The sequence below is a fragment of the Schistocerca nitens genome, chromosome 5, assembly GCF_023898315.1.
Source record: "Schistocerca nitens isolate TAMUIC-IGC-003100 chromosome 5, iqSchNite1.1, whole genome shotgun sequence".
NCBI classification, from domain to species: Eukaryota; Metazoa; Arthropoda; class Insecta; order Orthoptera; family Acrididae; genus Schistocerca; species Schistocerca nitens.
Genome location: NC_064618.1, coordinates 495,961,305 through 495,975,850, shown reverse-complemented (window position 1 = coordinate 495,975,850; position 14,546 = coordinate 495,961,305). Strand labels below are relative to the sequence as shown.

Below are 14,546 nucleotides of genomic sequence, written 5' to 3'. Positions count from 1 at the left end.
GAGTGTCACACAGATGCTGAAGAGATGGAATTGGCAGACCCTTGAAGATTAGAACTAAACTATCCCAATAAAAGCGTACTTATAAAGTTTCATGAGCCATCTTTATGCGATGACATAAGGAATATACTAAAAACCCCTATGTATTTCTCCCATAGGTGTTAGGAGGACAAGATTAGATTAATTACAGTAGGCATAGAGGCATTTAAACAATAATCCTTCCTGTGCTCTATACATGAATGTTACAGGAAGAAACTCTAGTAACTGGTACAGTGGGATGTATCTATTGTGCTTCACAGTGGTGTTCAGAGCATAGATGTAGATGTAAATGTAGATGTGCCAACAGGCCAACCAACAGCATACGAAGTTAAATAATCAATGCATATATTAATTTACACTCAGTGAACACTGAAAAGCTTTCTCTTGATAATAAGTAACTCACTGTTTATATTGTATGTGTACTGGACATTTTTTGCAGTTATAATTTTTTTTATAGCTTTGGCTTAGTAGTAAGCAGACTTAGAGATTTACCATTTTAACGTCATCATCACTAAAATCTATGTCTATCATGTTTTTCAGTATATTTTGGACTTATAAATAAACATTTAATTCTAAACAGTTACAGCAAATCTTGCCATTGTAATTGTTTGCTTCTCCTGGTTTCAAGAATGTCACTCTCACTAAGGATATTGCAGTTGTAGATGAATTTATTATTGTAAGAAAATATATTACTGTATTCGTTTTCTTTATTATGACAACAGTATGAATCACTTAACAACTTGTAAGGAATAGCAGCTGAGGTATGTGCACTGTTTTATAAAAAGTACAAAATCTGTCAGCTTTGTAATACATTTGTTGTTGATAGTTTACAAGTATGGCATTCTTTTTGTTCACAGTTGTGGAAACAGATATCTAGTTGTCATGGCACTTCTAGTAGCAAGATTTATAAGAAAAGTTATTGTAAAATTAATAAAAATTTGCCCCGAAGTGTTTGATGTAGGAAAGAGTAACACCAAAAGTGATTATAAATACATCTGTGATTATTTAACAATGTCTTCAGAAGGACGTGGAATAGCAAGAGGATATTATGGTTTGCCAACATACCCTGCATACATGTAAGTATAAAACATTTTGACCCTAAATTGGTGACAGGATAATAATGCTTAAAAATATTTCGTAATGTTAATTTTGAAATGCTCAAATAACGATCTTCATTTAAACTTAAGAACTGGCATATTTGTTATATGTCACATATTATGGTTAGAGAATCATAACACTTTTGTTTTATGTCAAAACATTGTTGTTCAGAGTGAAAGTGAGAATTACATGAAGGCAGGTTAGGTTCACTTGAGAAATTCATTTGTGGCAATAGTAATCCAATTGTTGTACAGGTAATTATGCATAAACACAAGAAGGAGATGTTTATTTCTTAAAATTCTGCTAAAATCAACTAAATTAATCATTAAACTCTGTTTATTTGAAGTTCACAGCTGAACACATTTGATTTTAGTATATTTGCAAGGAATAAAGAATGTTTTATATACTGAAAAAAAGTCAAAAGTCAAAAAAGTAAAAAAAAGTCACAATTTTCTAGTTCCAGAACATATCAATATATTTATACAATTATTATTTTTGTTTAGTTTTCATAAAATTATTAATTTTTTACAAGTAAGGTGACAAATTGCTATGAACAGAATGTGATACATATGAGGCCATGCTGTTTTGCAAGTTGCAAACACCTACTCCTTGTGAGAGAATATCCTGGAATTTCTATTTCATAACATCAACAGTGCTAATAATATGTTGCTTTAAATGCCTGTGTCTTGAATTGTTGCCTGAGTGCAGATGATGCATAATGCTACTTTGTTACATGTCTCTTGCTCTCTGTTTAATAATGGTGCACCATGGACATATCTCCTGCTACATTTGTTCAAGGAAAGCTTCTCCATCATGAGCTTAATACTCCGTGTGCTCCTGAGAACCTGTTTGCTGCACATTCTTTGATCCATTGACTGCTACATTGTTATCGGACGGTCCTATAACCAAGGTTATGGTGGGTAGGATTGTGTGCAGATCAACAGTTCAAATTGAATCCAGCATCAATTCATCAACATCAATGATTTGCAAGTCAGTGTGCTGTTCTGTTCTTTTACTGTTTCAGTTTCACACATACAGACGTATTCCACTCATCTGTTCATCATTGGCAGTGTATCTTTCACATGCTTTTTCTTTAATTGAACATCTGTCTCAGTAACAAACCTTCATTGTCCTGCAACTTTCAAACAGATCCACACCCTCTGACCCCATAAACATACAACATGATTGTTTCTGTATGGTGCACATCATCGAAGATGTGAACATATTTTGTGCCCTACTGTGCGGATGCATACTCCTCCAACCTGTCAACATGTTTGTGGCATCAAATTAAGGTTTTACTGTTGGTGCCATAAAAAATATTTTAATCAACACACATTTCCATGGAAGTTATAAAAAATCCTGTAATTAAATGGCCTTCCCTGAATTTTAAGTCAATTGCAGGGAGACTTAAAGTCACTTGTGATTTATGCTCTATGAGGAAAGTTCTTGGTAAGCAAGGTAATGTAATCCAGAATGAATTTTCAGTTTGCATTGGAGTGTTCACTGATTTGAAACTTAGCCTTAACTGATTTGAAACTTCCTGGTCGATTAAAACTGTGAGCCAGACCCAGGCTCAAACGAAGTTTGAGTCCCAATCTGGCTCAAAGTTTTAATCTGCCAGGAAGTGTATAATATGTTATAGATGGGGGGAGGGGGAGGAGAGGGGGCGTGGCAAAGAACAGTAAGGATGACTGCCTCAGTTACACTGTTGAGGATGCCATCAGGCACATTGCTGAGAATTCTCCTCACATTACTGAGTGAGGTGGTGCAGTGGTTAGCACACTGGACTCATATTTGGAAGGCGATGGTTCAAACCCACATCTGGCCATCCTGATTTAGATTTTCTGTGATTTCCCTAATTTGCTTCAGGCAAATTCTGGGATGGTTCATTTGAAAGGGCACAGCTGATTTCCTTCTCCATCCTTCCCTAACACGAGCTTGTGCTTCATCACTAATGACCATGTTGTCAACAGGGCGTTAAACACTAATCTCCCATCCCCCTCATCCCTCTTCCCACATTAATATGAGAATTACATAATCATTCCAGTGGAACTACAAGCCCTGCAGACATAAATGTTAATTTTTAGGAAAAAAAGTTCATATTATATTCCATATGCTGTCAAAAATTAAATACATTAATTTAGATTACTGTTTTGGTATTGGTGCTTGATTTCTATCTTATCTACTCATCCCCCTTGTGTCACACATCTTTGCTGTACGTCAGTTGAACAACGAATTCATCAGGTCAGTAAAAAGTTGTAATACTGCTGGTTGTGAAGGTGTTTCTAGCAGCATATTAAAATCTTGTGCTGACTTAATAGGCTTATCCATAAGCTATCTTTGTAGTCAGTGACTTGCGGCATATTTGCTAACAGACTTAAATATGCTGTAATGACATCCATCTACAAAACTGGGGATAAGCAAGCCATCTCAAATTACCTCAGTATCATTCTCTCAGAGAAAATGGTCTATGATAAAATACTGACTGGTTTAACTGAGCAAAAATTTTTAACTGTCTCTCTGTGTGGCTTTCATAAAGGATTCTTCACATAGAAGGCAATACAAGACCCCACAAATGAAATAGTAACAGAGCTAAACAAGGAAAATTATCTAGTTGGTATGTGACTTTACCAAAGCCTTCAATTGCGGGGATCAAAAACTTCTGTAAGGCGCAAACAAAATGTTTCTGTTTGAAGGCCTTACAGCAGAGAATTGGTATGCCAATCAGGCAGAAATCACCATGAGCATTAAGAGGCAATCATGATTCACTGATATACCAGACTTAAGATGCTTGCTTGGTGAAACACCGTGTCCTACTGCGTGAAGCAGATCATAACTGTCTGCTGCACATCTTGGCTGATAGGAACTGTTAATACTTCAAGGCCTGTTTTTAAGAGACCAATGGCATGATATGGAGAGAGATCAGACTAAGTTGGTGTAACTTATGCCTTATGACATTTATGACATGGGGTTGAATCTTGACTTGCACAGAACTTGGCGCACCATTCCACAATGGTTGGTTTTGAAAGACGTGCTACCCCATCTGCATTCTTCATTCTCCAATGGATATCTACCAGTGTTTCTCCTTCAGCAGCCAAGAATAAAATGCTGGTCCTGTTTGGATGCATTTGGTAGTAACATCGCCATAGTTCACGTTTCTGCATTTACTGCATGCATGTCAGAAAGATAGGAATGTCAAATTAATCCCTTGCCTACATGTCAGTGCTTTTATACCCACATTGGAGTCATGCTACATTGCATATACTGTGTAACAGTGCCCTCAAATGGAAATTTTTTGATCACCCCTTATACTTGATACCTTCTCTTACAGATTCGAAATGGAAGGGTAACCATTGTAGCTGATCTTGCTAGATCACAATGGTTCTGATGTGATAAGCAGCTGAGCACAGTAGCTGAACAGTTATTGGTTTACTTAGTTTACACAGGCATACACAGGTATGCAGAAAATTCATGCCTTTTTTAAAATATGAAACCAGTAATCCTTGAAATATTAATATCATGCAAATTTTTAGGATGTAAAATCTTTCAAAATATTTAAAGGCAATTACTGAAATTCTAAATTTCCCAAAATTTTCCCGATAACATTAGAACCAATAACATTTAAAAATTTACAATGATCCAAGATATTTAGAATAATCACTGAAGTCCTAGATTGGTCAAGTTTCCTTTTCCTTTAAACATTAGAAGCAGTAACTTTAAAAATTTAAAATTATCCGACGTCTTCTTTCTAAAACAAATAAGCTTAAGTTTAGTATTTTTTTCACATTAGTACACTGCAATTGACCATGTGAATTACTTAACGCCAGTTCAGCCAATCCATTTGTGAGAAAACCAATGTTAACAATAGTTATAACATGTGCTAATGCAGCTGCAAACAAATCAACTTTTCATTAGCATCAGATACATCAGTACATGGCTCACTTTGCTACAGCCCCAGGCTAAGGACAAACTCTCTAAATGACAATTTATCACTATCAGTCTTAACCAACTTTACATCCACCATGCCTCTTGAACATGAGGCAATTTGGAACAATACACTTAAACCTTGATGGGATTGACTCACAGCTTTGTAATCACAGAAATTAATTAACTCCCATACATGCAAATTCTAGCCAGTGGATCCTGAGAAAATGTATCCACAATCTTGAAGCGCCCTAAAGCTGACATCACTTCTATTGAATATCATGCACACTTCAACATGATTTACGCACTCCAGAAAGTTTGCATCAGAAAGTTATCAGATTAGCCACACATACATGGAAATTTGCACGACACCGCCAGGGTACAATTTTGTGACACTACAGTCAACGATAAGCCCAACTCACAACATATAATGTGATGTGTCCTAGAGGAAATAGGAAAAATGTTCCCAAGACTTGCTAACTGAAAACAGTTAAATTTGCACATGACTGGAGTCAATCGTAGATGTACGCTTTACTGTTCCAGCCAAGGTGAATGACCCAGTTCAAATTCCAAATATAATGCCAACATCCACCAAAATCAGTAGAAGTGTGAGGCACTAATTCTGATTTGATTCACGCCCCACCATTCGCTTACTAACAGCAACCTTTGGGTCGCTAACCCATCACTCAGATGATGCTGAAGCTCTTCGCTTGCTTCCAGTCCACAGCTAGCATGTGCCCGGCTCTCGGTACACAGCATAATCCACTCTTTGTCATCCAGTCCACCAGTCCCGCAGTTTTACTTGGTGCATGCTTAAAACAGTTATCCACACCTGGCATCTCTTACCACAGCACAATTTCTCTTTGTGTAACAGTGCACTGGCACCAGAAGTCGATACGGTTACATGTATGCATCGCAGAAGTAAGAACCAAAAATCGTATGACCTTATCAGTATTTAGCAGACTAAACTGTCATGGCATTAATGGAATAAATTGAATCTTACCTCCATAACAAAAGGCAGATGGTCTCATTAATAGACTGTATCCCCAGCATGAAAATAATCTCAGAATGGCGAAACATAATGGTGGAATGTCACAAGGACCAGTACTTGGCCCATTCTTCTTTCTGACTTATATGAATGATCCTAAATGTCATTTCAAAAACTGTAACTTATGCTAACAAAACAAGAATATAATGAAGGTCCAAATTCAACCTTAGCAGACCCAACTGAATAGCCTACGAGTACCACAATGAGATTTTCACATCGCAGCTAAGTGTGTGCTGATATGAAACTCCACAGATTTCTCGTCTCCTACCTTCCAAACTTCACAGAATGTCTCCTGCAAAACTTGTGGTACTAGCACTCCTGGAAGAAAGGATGTTGCAGAGACACAGTACTGGTGGAATTATAACTATGAGGATATGTCGGGTGAGAAAAATATAAATCGTTTTATTATTATTGTTTTAATATTTATTCTTTCAATAGGGTTTTTAATTATTAATCCTACTTTGATTAGAATTTTGCTAGGTTTGGGTAGCTCATTTAGTAAATCCCGTGAAAGGCAAAGTTCCTGAGTTTGAGTCTCAGTTCAGCACACAGTTTTAATCTGCAAGGGATTTTCAGGCCTACAAATTGTTTACAGTTAACAATTTAAGTCTTAATCTCACAGAGACTCACATTACGCAATTTCAGACAAGTAATAATTATCTCTTAGCACCAGAAGAGTAGACGTCAATGGTCATACACTGAAAGTATCACATTGTCTAAATTCCTTGCAGTCCAGCTGGATAACAAGTTAAAATGAAGCCAATACATGGATAAACTAAACAAGAAGCTCAGTTCAGTTTTATGCCCATAGGAACATCTGTTATTGTCTTGACCTAAAGACAGAACTGTTGATTTATTTTTCATATTTTGATTCCCTGTTGTCTTTTGGAATGATCCTCTGAGGCAGCTCACCAAAAGTAAATAAGGTGTTTGTTCAGCAGAAGCAAACAGTAAAAATATTATGTAAAATAGATACATCTTGCAGAAGCCTTTTCAAGGATCTTGAATTTCTTACACACACTTCCCAACACATTTTTTCCTTAATGGTTTCTGTTGCTAATAACAAAAATTGTTTTCAACTGAACTGTGATAAATGCAGAAACAGTAGAAGAGATGAAAATGATTGTCATGTTGACTTCTCTTCCTTGTCTATGGCTCAGAATGGAGTTATGCACTCTGGTAACAATATTTTCACTAAGCTTCCATCTGACTTTAAGCAAGATGTTGGGACTCGCTACTAATTCAAAAGAAAATTAAAACCACACCTCATTAGCCACTATTTCTACCAGTTATCTAAATATTTGGCTTCAGGGACTGAAAAGTTCTGTTAGCTCCATGACAAGTAGCAGTGTTTGTTAGCACATTGACCCAAGATGAACACACCCAGCATGGACTACATATGAACAGGAGTGGAAAGTTAGGGTTAGTGAATGAAATAAATGTTTTCTGTCGCCCATTCACCAACAAGAAGGAATCAATGGTACAAGGTTATAATTCTGAAGCTTTGTTAGAGTAAAGAACCATTGAAGATGTTTTTAAATTTGGCATAGATTTAGGAATCTCTGACCACTCTGAACTACCAAAAATTAACAAAGAAATTTCATGTAATAAAACCAATACGAAAAGGAACTTCAATGAAAACATTCAGTTACATTTAACAATATGTTAAGAGATGTTGAATGACCTGACAACAGCTGTATTTCAAGTAATAGCAACTTTAACAACTTTTTAAGTAGCTTTCTTGAAATATTTAATGATACTTTTCCACTCAGAACCACATGCAACAAAATGACTAATAAACTTAAATGGATACTGTAACTTGGGGTATAAAAATTTCTAGTGCCAGGAAGAGGAAACTCCACAGTGAACTGAATATAATAAAAACAGATGTTTTACTGAGTGTGTTCATCATTGTAAAGCTATATTTAAAAAAGTTGTGAAGGCAGCGAAACAAATGGCAAACAATACATCCATTGCACAACATAAAAGCAAAACAAAAGCCATGCGGTTCTATGTCAAATCAGAGTCAGTAATAATGGAATATCTAGGATTAAAGTAGATGATAGCTTTATTGTAAACCCAGCTCAAATATCAGAGTGTTGAAATGAATTCTTCGTAAATGTGGCATACTCAGATGTTGATGTATCAGAGTAAAGTAAATCCTTTTGGATTCAAACCAAGAAGCAGAGTATCTTACAAATTTAAAAAAAGTCACAATAAAGGATGTGGAAAATGTTATATTATCATTAAAAAAAATGAAAACTCTGCTGGGTGAGAGGAGCACCAACTAAAGTGATTAAAACAGTGTGTGACATAATAGCATGTTCCCTAAGTAGAGTATTCAACCAATCTTTTGAACAAGGATGCTTTCCCCATGTTTTGAAGTATGCTGAAGTCAGACCTCTGTTTCAGAAAGGGTTGAGGGAAGAGTGGGAAACTATCACCCTGTTTCTGTTGTTCAGTCCTGTCAGAAGTGTTAGAGAAAGTAGCTGCAAACCAGATCAAAATTTTTATTGTAAAACCGATACTATTATAAGTAAACAATTTGGATTTCATCTGGGGAAAATCACTCTGGATGCAGTGAATAACTTTACTGAAAAGATATGCAAATCATTGGAGGAGAGGAGTAAAGCTGCAGGTATCTTCTGTGATCTCACAAAAGCATTTGTCTCCTTAAACCATGACTTGCTTATCTACAAATTAGATAAATATGGGATTAAGGACAGTGCTCTAAATTGGCTCACATTATTCCTACATAACAGAAAAAAGGGTAACTGCCACTTCAAATGCAGTGAATTATTATTGTTCTAAATGGAGTAAAGGTGCCTCAAGGCTCCATTTTGGGGCCACTCGTGTTCCTATTGTACATAAATGACTTATGCATAAATATAAATTGCCTATCAGTTCTGTTTGCAGATGATGCTTCTATTTTAATTGAAGATGATGATTCAGAAAAAATTGCAAGCTGCATCGTAAACACACTGGATACTTTAGAAAACGGGTTTCACTTAAACAGGCTGAAACTAACATTACAAAAACCTACATGATACATTTCAAAACCAAACATGCAAAATGTGTGGAATTTAAAATGCAACATAACAATCAACTTATGCAAGACGTTGACGGTCAAATTGCTAGGACTAAATGTGAACAAGAACTTACACTGTAATACATATACTGACTTCCTATCAAATGAACTATGCAGTTTTGCATTTGCGATGCAAATACTAGCAAATTCCACTGACTTTAGTACACAAAAATTGCTTATCAAGAGCGTTTTCAGTCTGTTATTAGATATGGTATAATTTTTGGGGGAAGTTCAAATAGTGTATCTCGAATACTGAAACTGCAAAAGCAAATTGTCAGATGTGTACTGCACAGCAAACAGAGCCTCATCACCCATTATTTCAGAAACTAAAAATCCTAACTGTTCCCTCCATATACATTTATAAAATTATAATCTCCCTACACAGCAGACAAAAATTATTTGAGGAGAATCAATTTAACCATACATACAACACGAGAAATGAATACTATTCAATAAATTAATTCATAGAGGTTGAAATGATAATTTGAGCAAGGGATAATAAAGTGTTAGATTTTGTTGTATGTATGTATTTATAACAAAATGGTATTATTATTATTATCATCATTATTATTATGCTCTTTGTGAACATCAGCTGTTCTACACTGAAGTGACAAAGAAATTGGTATAGGCATGTATATTCAAATGCAGAGATATGTAAACAGGCAGAATACAGCACTGTGGTTGGCAATGCTTATATAAGACAAGTATCTGGCACAGTTGTTAGATCGATTACTGGTGCTACAATGGCAGGTTATCAAGATTTAAGTGAGTTTTAACGTGGCATTATAGTCGGCGCACAAGCAATGGGACACAGCATCTCGAAGGTGGTGATGAAGTAGGGATTTTCTCATATGACCATTTCATGAGTGTACCGTGAATCAGGAATACGGTAAAATATTAAATCTCTGACAGTGCTGCGACTGTAAAATGATCCTGCAAGAATGGGACCAACGACTGCTGAAAAGAATCCTTCAATGTGACAGAAGTGCAACCGTTCTGCAACTTGCTGTGGATTTCAATGCTGGGCTATCAACAAGTGTCAGCATGTGAACCATTCAATGAAACATCATCGATATGCGCTTTCGGAGCAAAAGGCCCACTCGTGTACCCTTGATGACTACATGACACAAAGCTTTACGCCTTGTCTGGGCCCATCGACATGAACATTTTGCTGTTGATGACTGAAAACATGTTGCCTGGTCGGACGAGTCTCGTTTCAAATTGTATTGAGTGGATGGACATGTATGAATATGGAGACAACCTCATGAATCCATGGACCCTGCATTTCAGCAGATTGCTGTTCAAGCTGGTGGAGACTCTCTAATGCCATGGGACATGTGCACTTGGAGTAATATGGGAGCCCTGATACACGTAGATATGACTCTAACTGGTGACATGTATGTAAGCATCCTGTCTGGTCACCTGCATCCATTCATGTCCACTGTGCATTCCAACAGGACAATGTAACACCCCACACATTCATAATTACTACAGAGTGGTTTCAGGAACACTCTTCTGAGTTTAAACACTTCTGCTGGCCACCAAACTCCCTAGACATGAACATTATTGAGCATATCTGGGATGCCTTGCAACATGCTGTTCAGAAGAGATCTCCACCCCCTCATATGGTAATGGATCTATGGAAAGCCCTGCAGGATTCATGGTGTCTATTCCCTCCAGTGTCAATTTCCTCCAGCATCATTTCAGAGATTAGTTGAGTCCATGCCACATTGTGTTGCGGCACTTCTGCATGCTCGCAGGGGCCCTACAGCATATTAGGCAGGTGTACCAGTTTCTGTGGCTCTTCAGTGTATGTTAATGGCAAAATTTTACCACAATTTTGACATGTGTCCTGTACCTGAATCCAATGATTTAGATTATGTACATTATGAGACGTATAAACAGAGAAGAAACCCAGGAATCACTTAGCATAATACATCTGAAAGTACAGTTTATTAGAAAGAAACTCAGTATACTGCAGGTATTTGTAAAAGAGCATTTGCCACAAGTGTTAGTATTAACTGAACATGGTGTAAAATGTAATGAAATTAACTGTTATAAACTAGATGGTTATGTACTGTTAAACATTTATTGTAGGGAACAGTGTAAGGGTAGAGGTGTGGCAGTCTTTTTGAGAGAACATATTCAATCTAACAAACTTACATTTATTGAGCAGTATAGAGAAGAGGGATATGAGAAGTAAGTGGTAGTGCAATTCAGATAAAAGAGCATGGAGTCAATGTAGTAAAACATAAAGCAATAGGAATATACAGACCACATTGTGTAGATGTCATCCCTTTTCTCAACAGCTTCAACACCATTATTAGGAAAACTGGTCCCAATGACCTTATTTTACTCAGAGACCTTAACAATGATGCAAACTCCAACAACATAAATAACATGAAACTTGTAGATGTATTAACTTCATGCTATCTTAGAAGTATAGTTACCATGGATACTAGGGTCTCAGATTCTATCAAGATAGATTATGCAAAACTGCTGATGATACTGTGAAAACCATGCCAAAAACTTTTGAAAAGAAATGAGTTATAAGCAATAGTAATATCAATTCTCTGAAAATTAAACTAGCTGAGGAGAGGTGGGGTAGAATCTACCATGTGGAAGGATCAGATAACAAATGGGATGAGTTTTATAATATCTTTTCAAGACACTTTGATTCCTGTTGCCCTGTTAAAGAAATTCAGACAGGGCCAATACACAGTCAGAGTGAAAGAAATAACAAACTTAGACTTCCAGCCAGCCTTGTTAACCAAATATTCATGACCTAGATATCCTGTACAAATCAACAAAACTGCACATTTTTAAACAAAAATATAACATAACTAAGAAAACCTATAAAGGAGAACTTTCAAACCTTAGAAAACAAGTCCGCAGTAATAAAATCTGAAAATCTACAAATGTAAGCAAGGCATTCTGGAAACTGATCATTAAATAAAAAAAAAAAACCTTCACAACTAGGGACAACAAACCCTTATGCATTATACAGAATAGTAATATTCTAAAAGGACCAAAAGCATTACATAACCTTTTTAATAAACGTTTCAGATCACTGACAGGACATCCAACACACACTTTAGAAATGTATTGAGAGGTACCGAATCACACTGCTCAAGCAGTGAGTTTTGAATTTGATAATGTTAAAGAAAATGATATAAGCAAGATAATCCTTACATTAAAGAGCAAATACTCAGCTGGACGGGATGGCCTATCTTGCGTAGTAGTTCAAACATGTAAAAAAGAAATATTTAAACCACTAACGTACCTCATAAACTGTAGTATTAGAGAAAGCACTTATCCTAATAGTCTAAAAATAAGCATTGTTAAACCAGTGCATAGGAAGGGGAATACAAAAGAGGTTTCAAACTAGCACCTAGTATCATTGATCCCTACCTGTAGTGCGGTTTTTGAAATGGTTATCTTTTCTCAGTTCTCTGCTCATTTTACAAGGAACAAATTGTTAACAGAAACACAGCATGGCTTTTGGAAAATCGGTGGACAACTATTGCAGTTACTGAATTTTTCCGTAAAGTGTACATCCTCCTAGACCAAGATATGAAGACAGCAGGCATATTCATAGGTCTTTCCAAAGCCTTCAACACAGTCAACCACCTGCTTGACAAATCACAAACAGTGTACTAAACTTTCATGTAAAATAGATAATAAGGTAATAGATCTCCATTCCTCTAGAGATACAGTTATCCAGGGTTTACTGCAGGGATTGATCCTTGGCCTTAAGGTAATAGATTTCCAGTCCTCTAGAGATACAGTAATCCAGGGGGTACTCTAGGGGTTGATCCTTGGCCTTTGTTTAGGTCAATGACATGACACAATCCTTCAACTCACATCTAGTAACCTATGCTGATGACAGCTCCCTCTTATTTTATGAAAAAGCCTTGAGATGTTACACTCGGCTGAAACTAAAGGTGTGATGGAAGGAACCACAGATTTTCTACACCAGGATCTTAACACCGACATCAGTAAATCCCAGCTACTACATTTAAAACAACTGGTTCTTATGAGGCTAAAATAAACAATATTTGTGGTATTACATCAGCAGAAAGAGATAAAATTAAACTTATTGGTGTCCACATGGACAAAAATCTCTGTTGGGTAAACCACATTACTTCTGTATGTGAGAAAATCAGCAGTAGCTTGTATCTGGTAAGTCAGCTAACAAAAATGTCCCAAGTTAAACACTAAAAATGTTTACTATGAAACAGTTTATCCATTTCTTAATTATGATATTGAACTGTGTGGTGGTGTGACAGACCTGCACCTGAATAGAATATTAGTTGGGTTGGGTTGTTTTGGGGGAGGAGACCAGACAATGAGGTCATTGGTCTCATCGGATTAGGCAAGGATAGGGAAGGAAGTAGGCCGTGCCCTTTGAAAGGAACCATCCCGGCATTTGCCTGCAGCCATTTAGGGAAATCACGGAAAACCTAAATGAGGATGGTCAGACGTGGGATTGAACCGTCATCCTCCCAAATGTGAGTCCTGTGTGCAGAATATTAGTATTACAGAAAAGAGCCATTAGGCAAATGCATGGACTAAAGTCCCAAGAGGCCTGTCGTGTAACCTTTGTCCAATATAAATATTTAACAGTATATTCCTTGTATTTGTGTAATATATTTTTTCTGAATATTAAAAACAAAGTAAATAAGTGCAGTGATAAACATAATTATGATACTAGAAGTAAGGGTAACTACTTCAGGAAGAGGACAAATTTAAGAGTAACTCACAATAGCCCTTATATTAACAGGCAGATATGGTGCAATAAGCTGCCACATACTTTGAAAACTTGTGAACCAAAGCTGTTCTCCAGGGAGTTAAAAGCCTTCTTTGCATATAAATGTTTATGTTCACTCAGTGAATTCTAATCTACTTGGCCTCAGTTGTAGCATGCAATATAATTAAAATATTAAGATGAATGTATGTACCATTACTGTGTGTAAGTGTTATATATATTAATCTACTTAACCTATGTATGACATTTGCAAAAGTCAACATTGAAATTAAGTGAATGCTAAACTACTAACAGCAGCTCTATTGCTTAATGAGGAGGTAGCAGCTTTCTTAATAATTTTCTTGATCCGATTTAAATAGCATAAATGTGAATAGCATTACACAGTATAGTGATAATTTATTGTTAATGCAGTATATAGGTTAGGTTTCTATGGTGTTTATGTCACATATTAATGTATCCTTGACTTATTCCACATCCCTGAAAGATCTCCTTCTTGATATAATCTATGGAACATTGCGAACAAGTAAATAAATAAATTAATTAAATGTACGTTAAGCATGATAGAATCCATCTATATGTTATCG

General features: G+C 36.2%; 1 protein-coding gene across 1 annotated transcript in view; it reads left to right on the top strand.

The window, feature by feature from the left end:
• Positions 1-1,009: 1,009 nt before the first annotated feature.
• The window catches only part of LOC126260222 (uncharacterized), a 34,347-nt gene continuing 20,810 nt past the window's right edge, over positions 1,010-14,546 (top strand). The window contains exon 1 of the mRNA XM_049957525.1: positions 1,010-1,112. Coding sequence (XP_049813482.1) covers positions 1,048-1,112 — 65 coding nt within the window. The 5' untranslated portion in view covers positions 1,010-1,047. The remainder of the gene's footprint in view (positions 1,113-14,546) is intronic.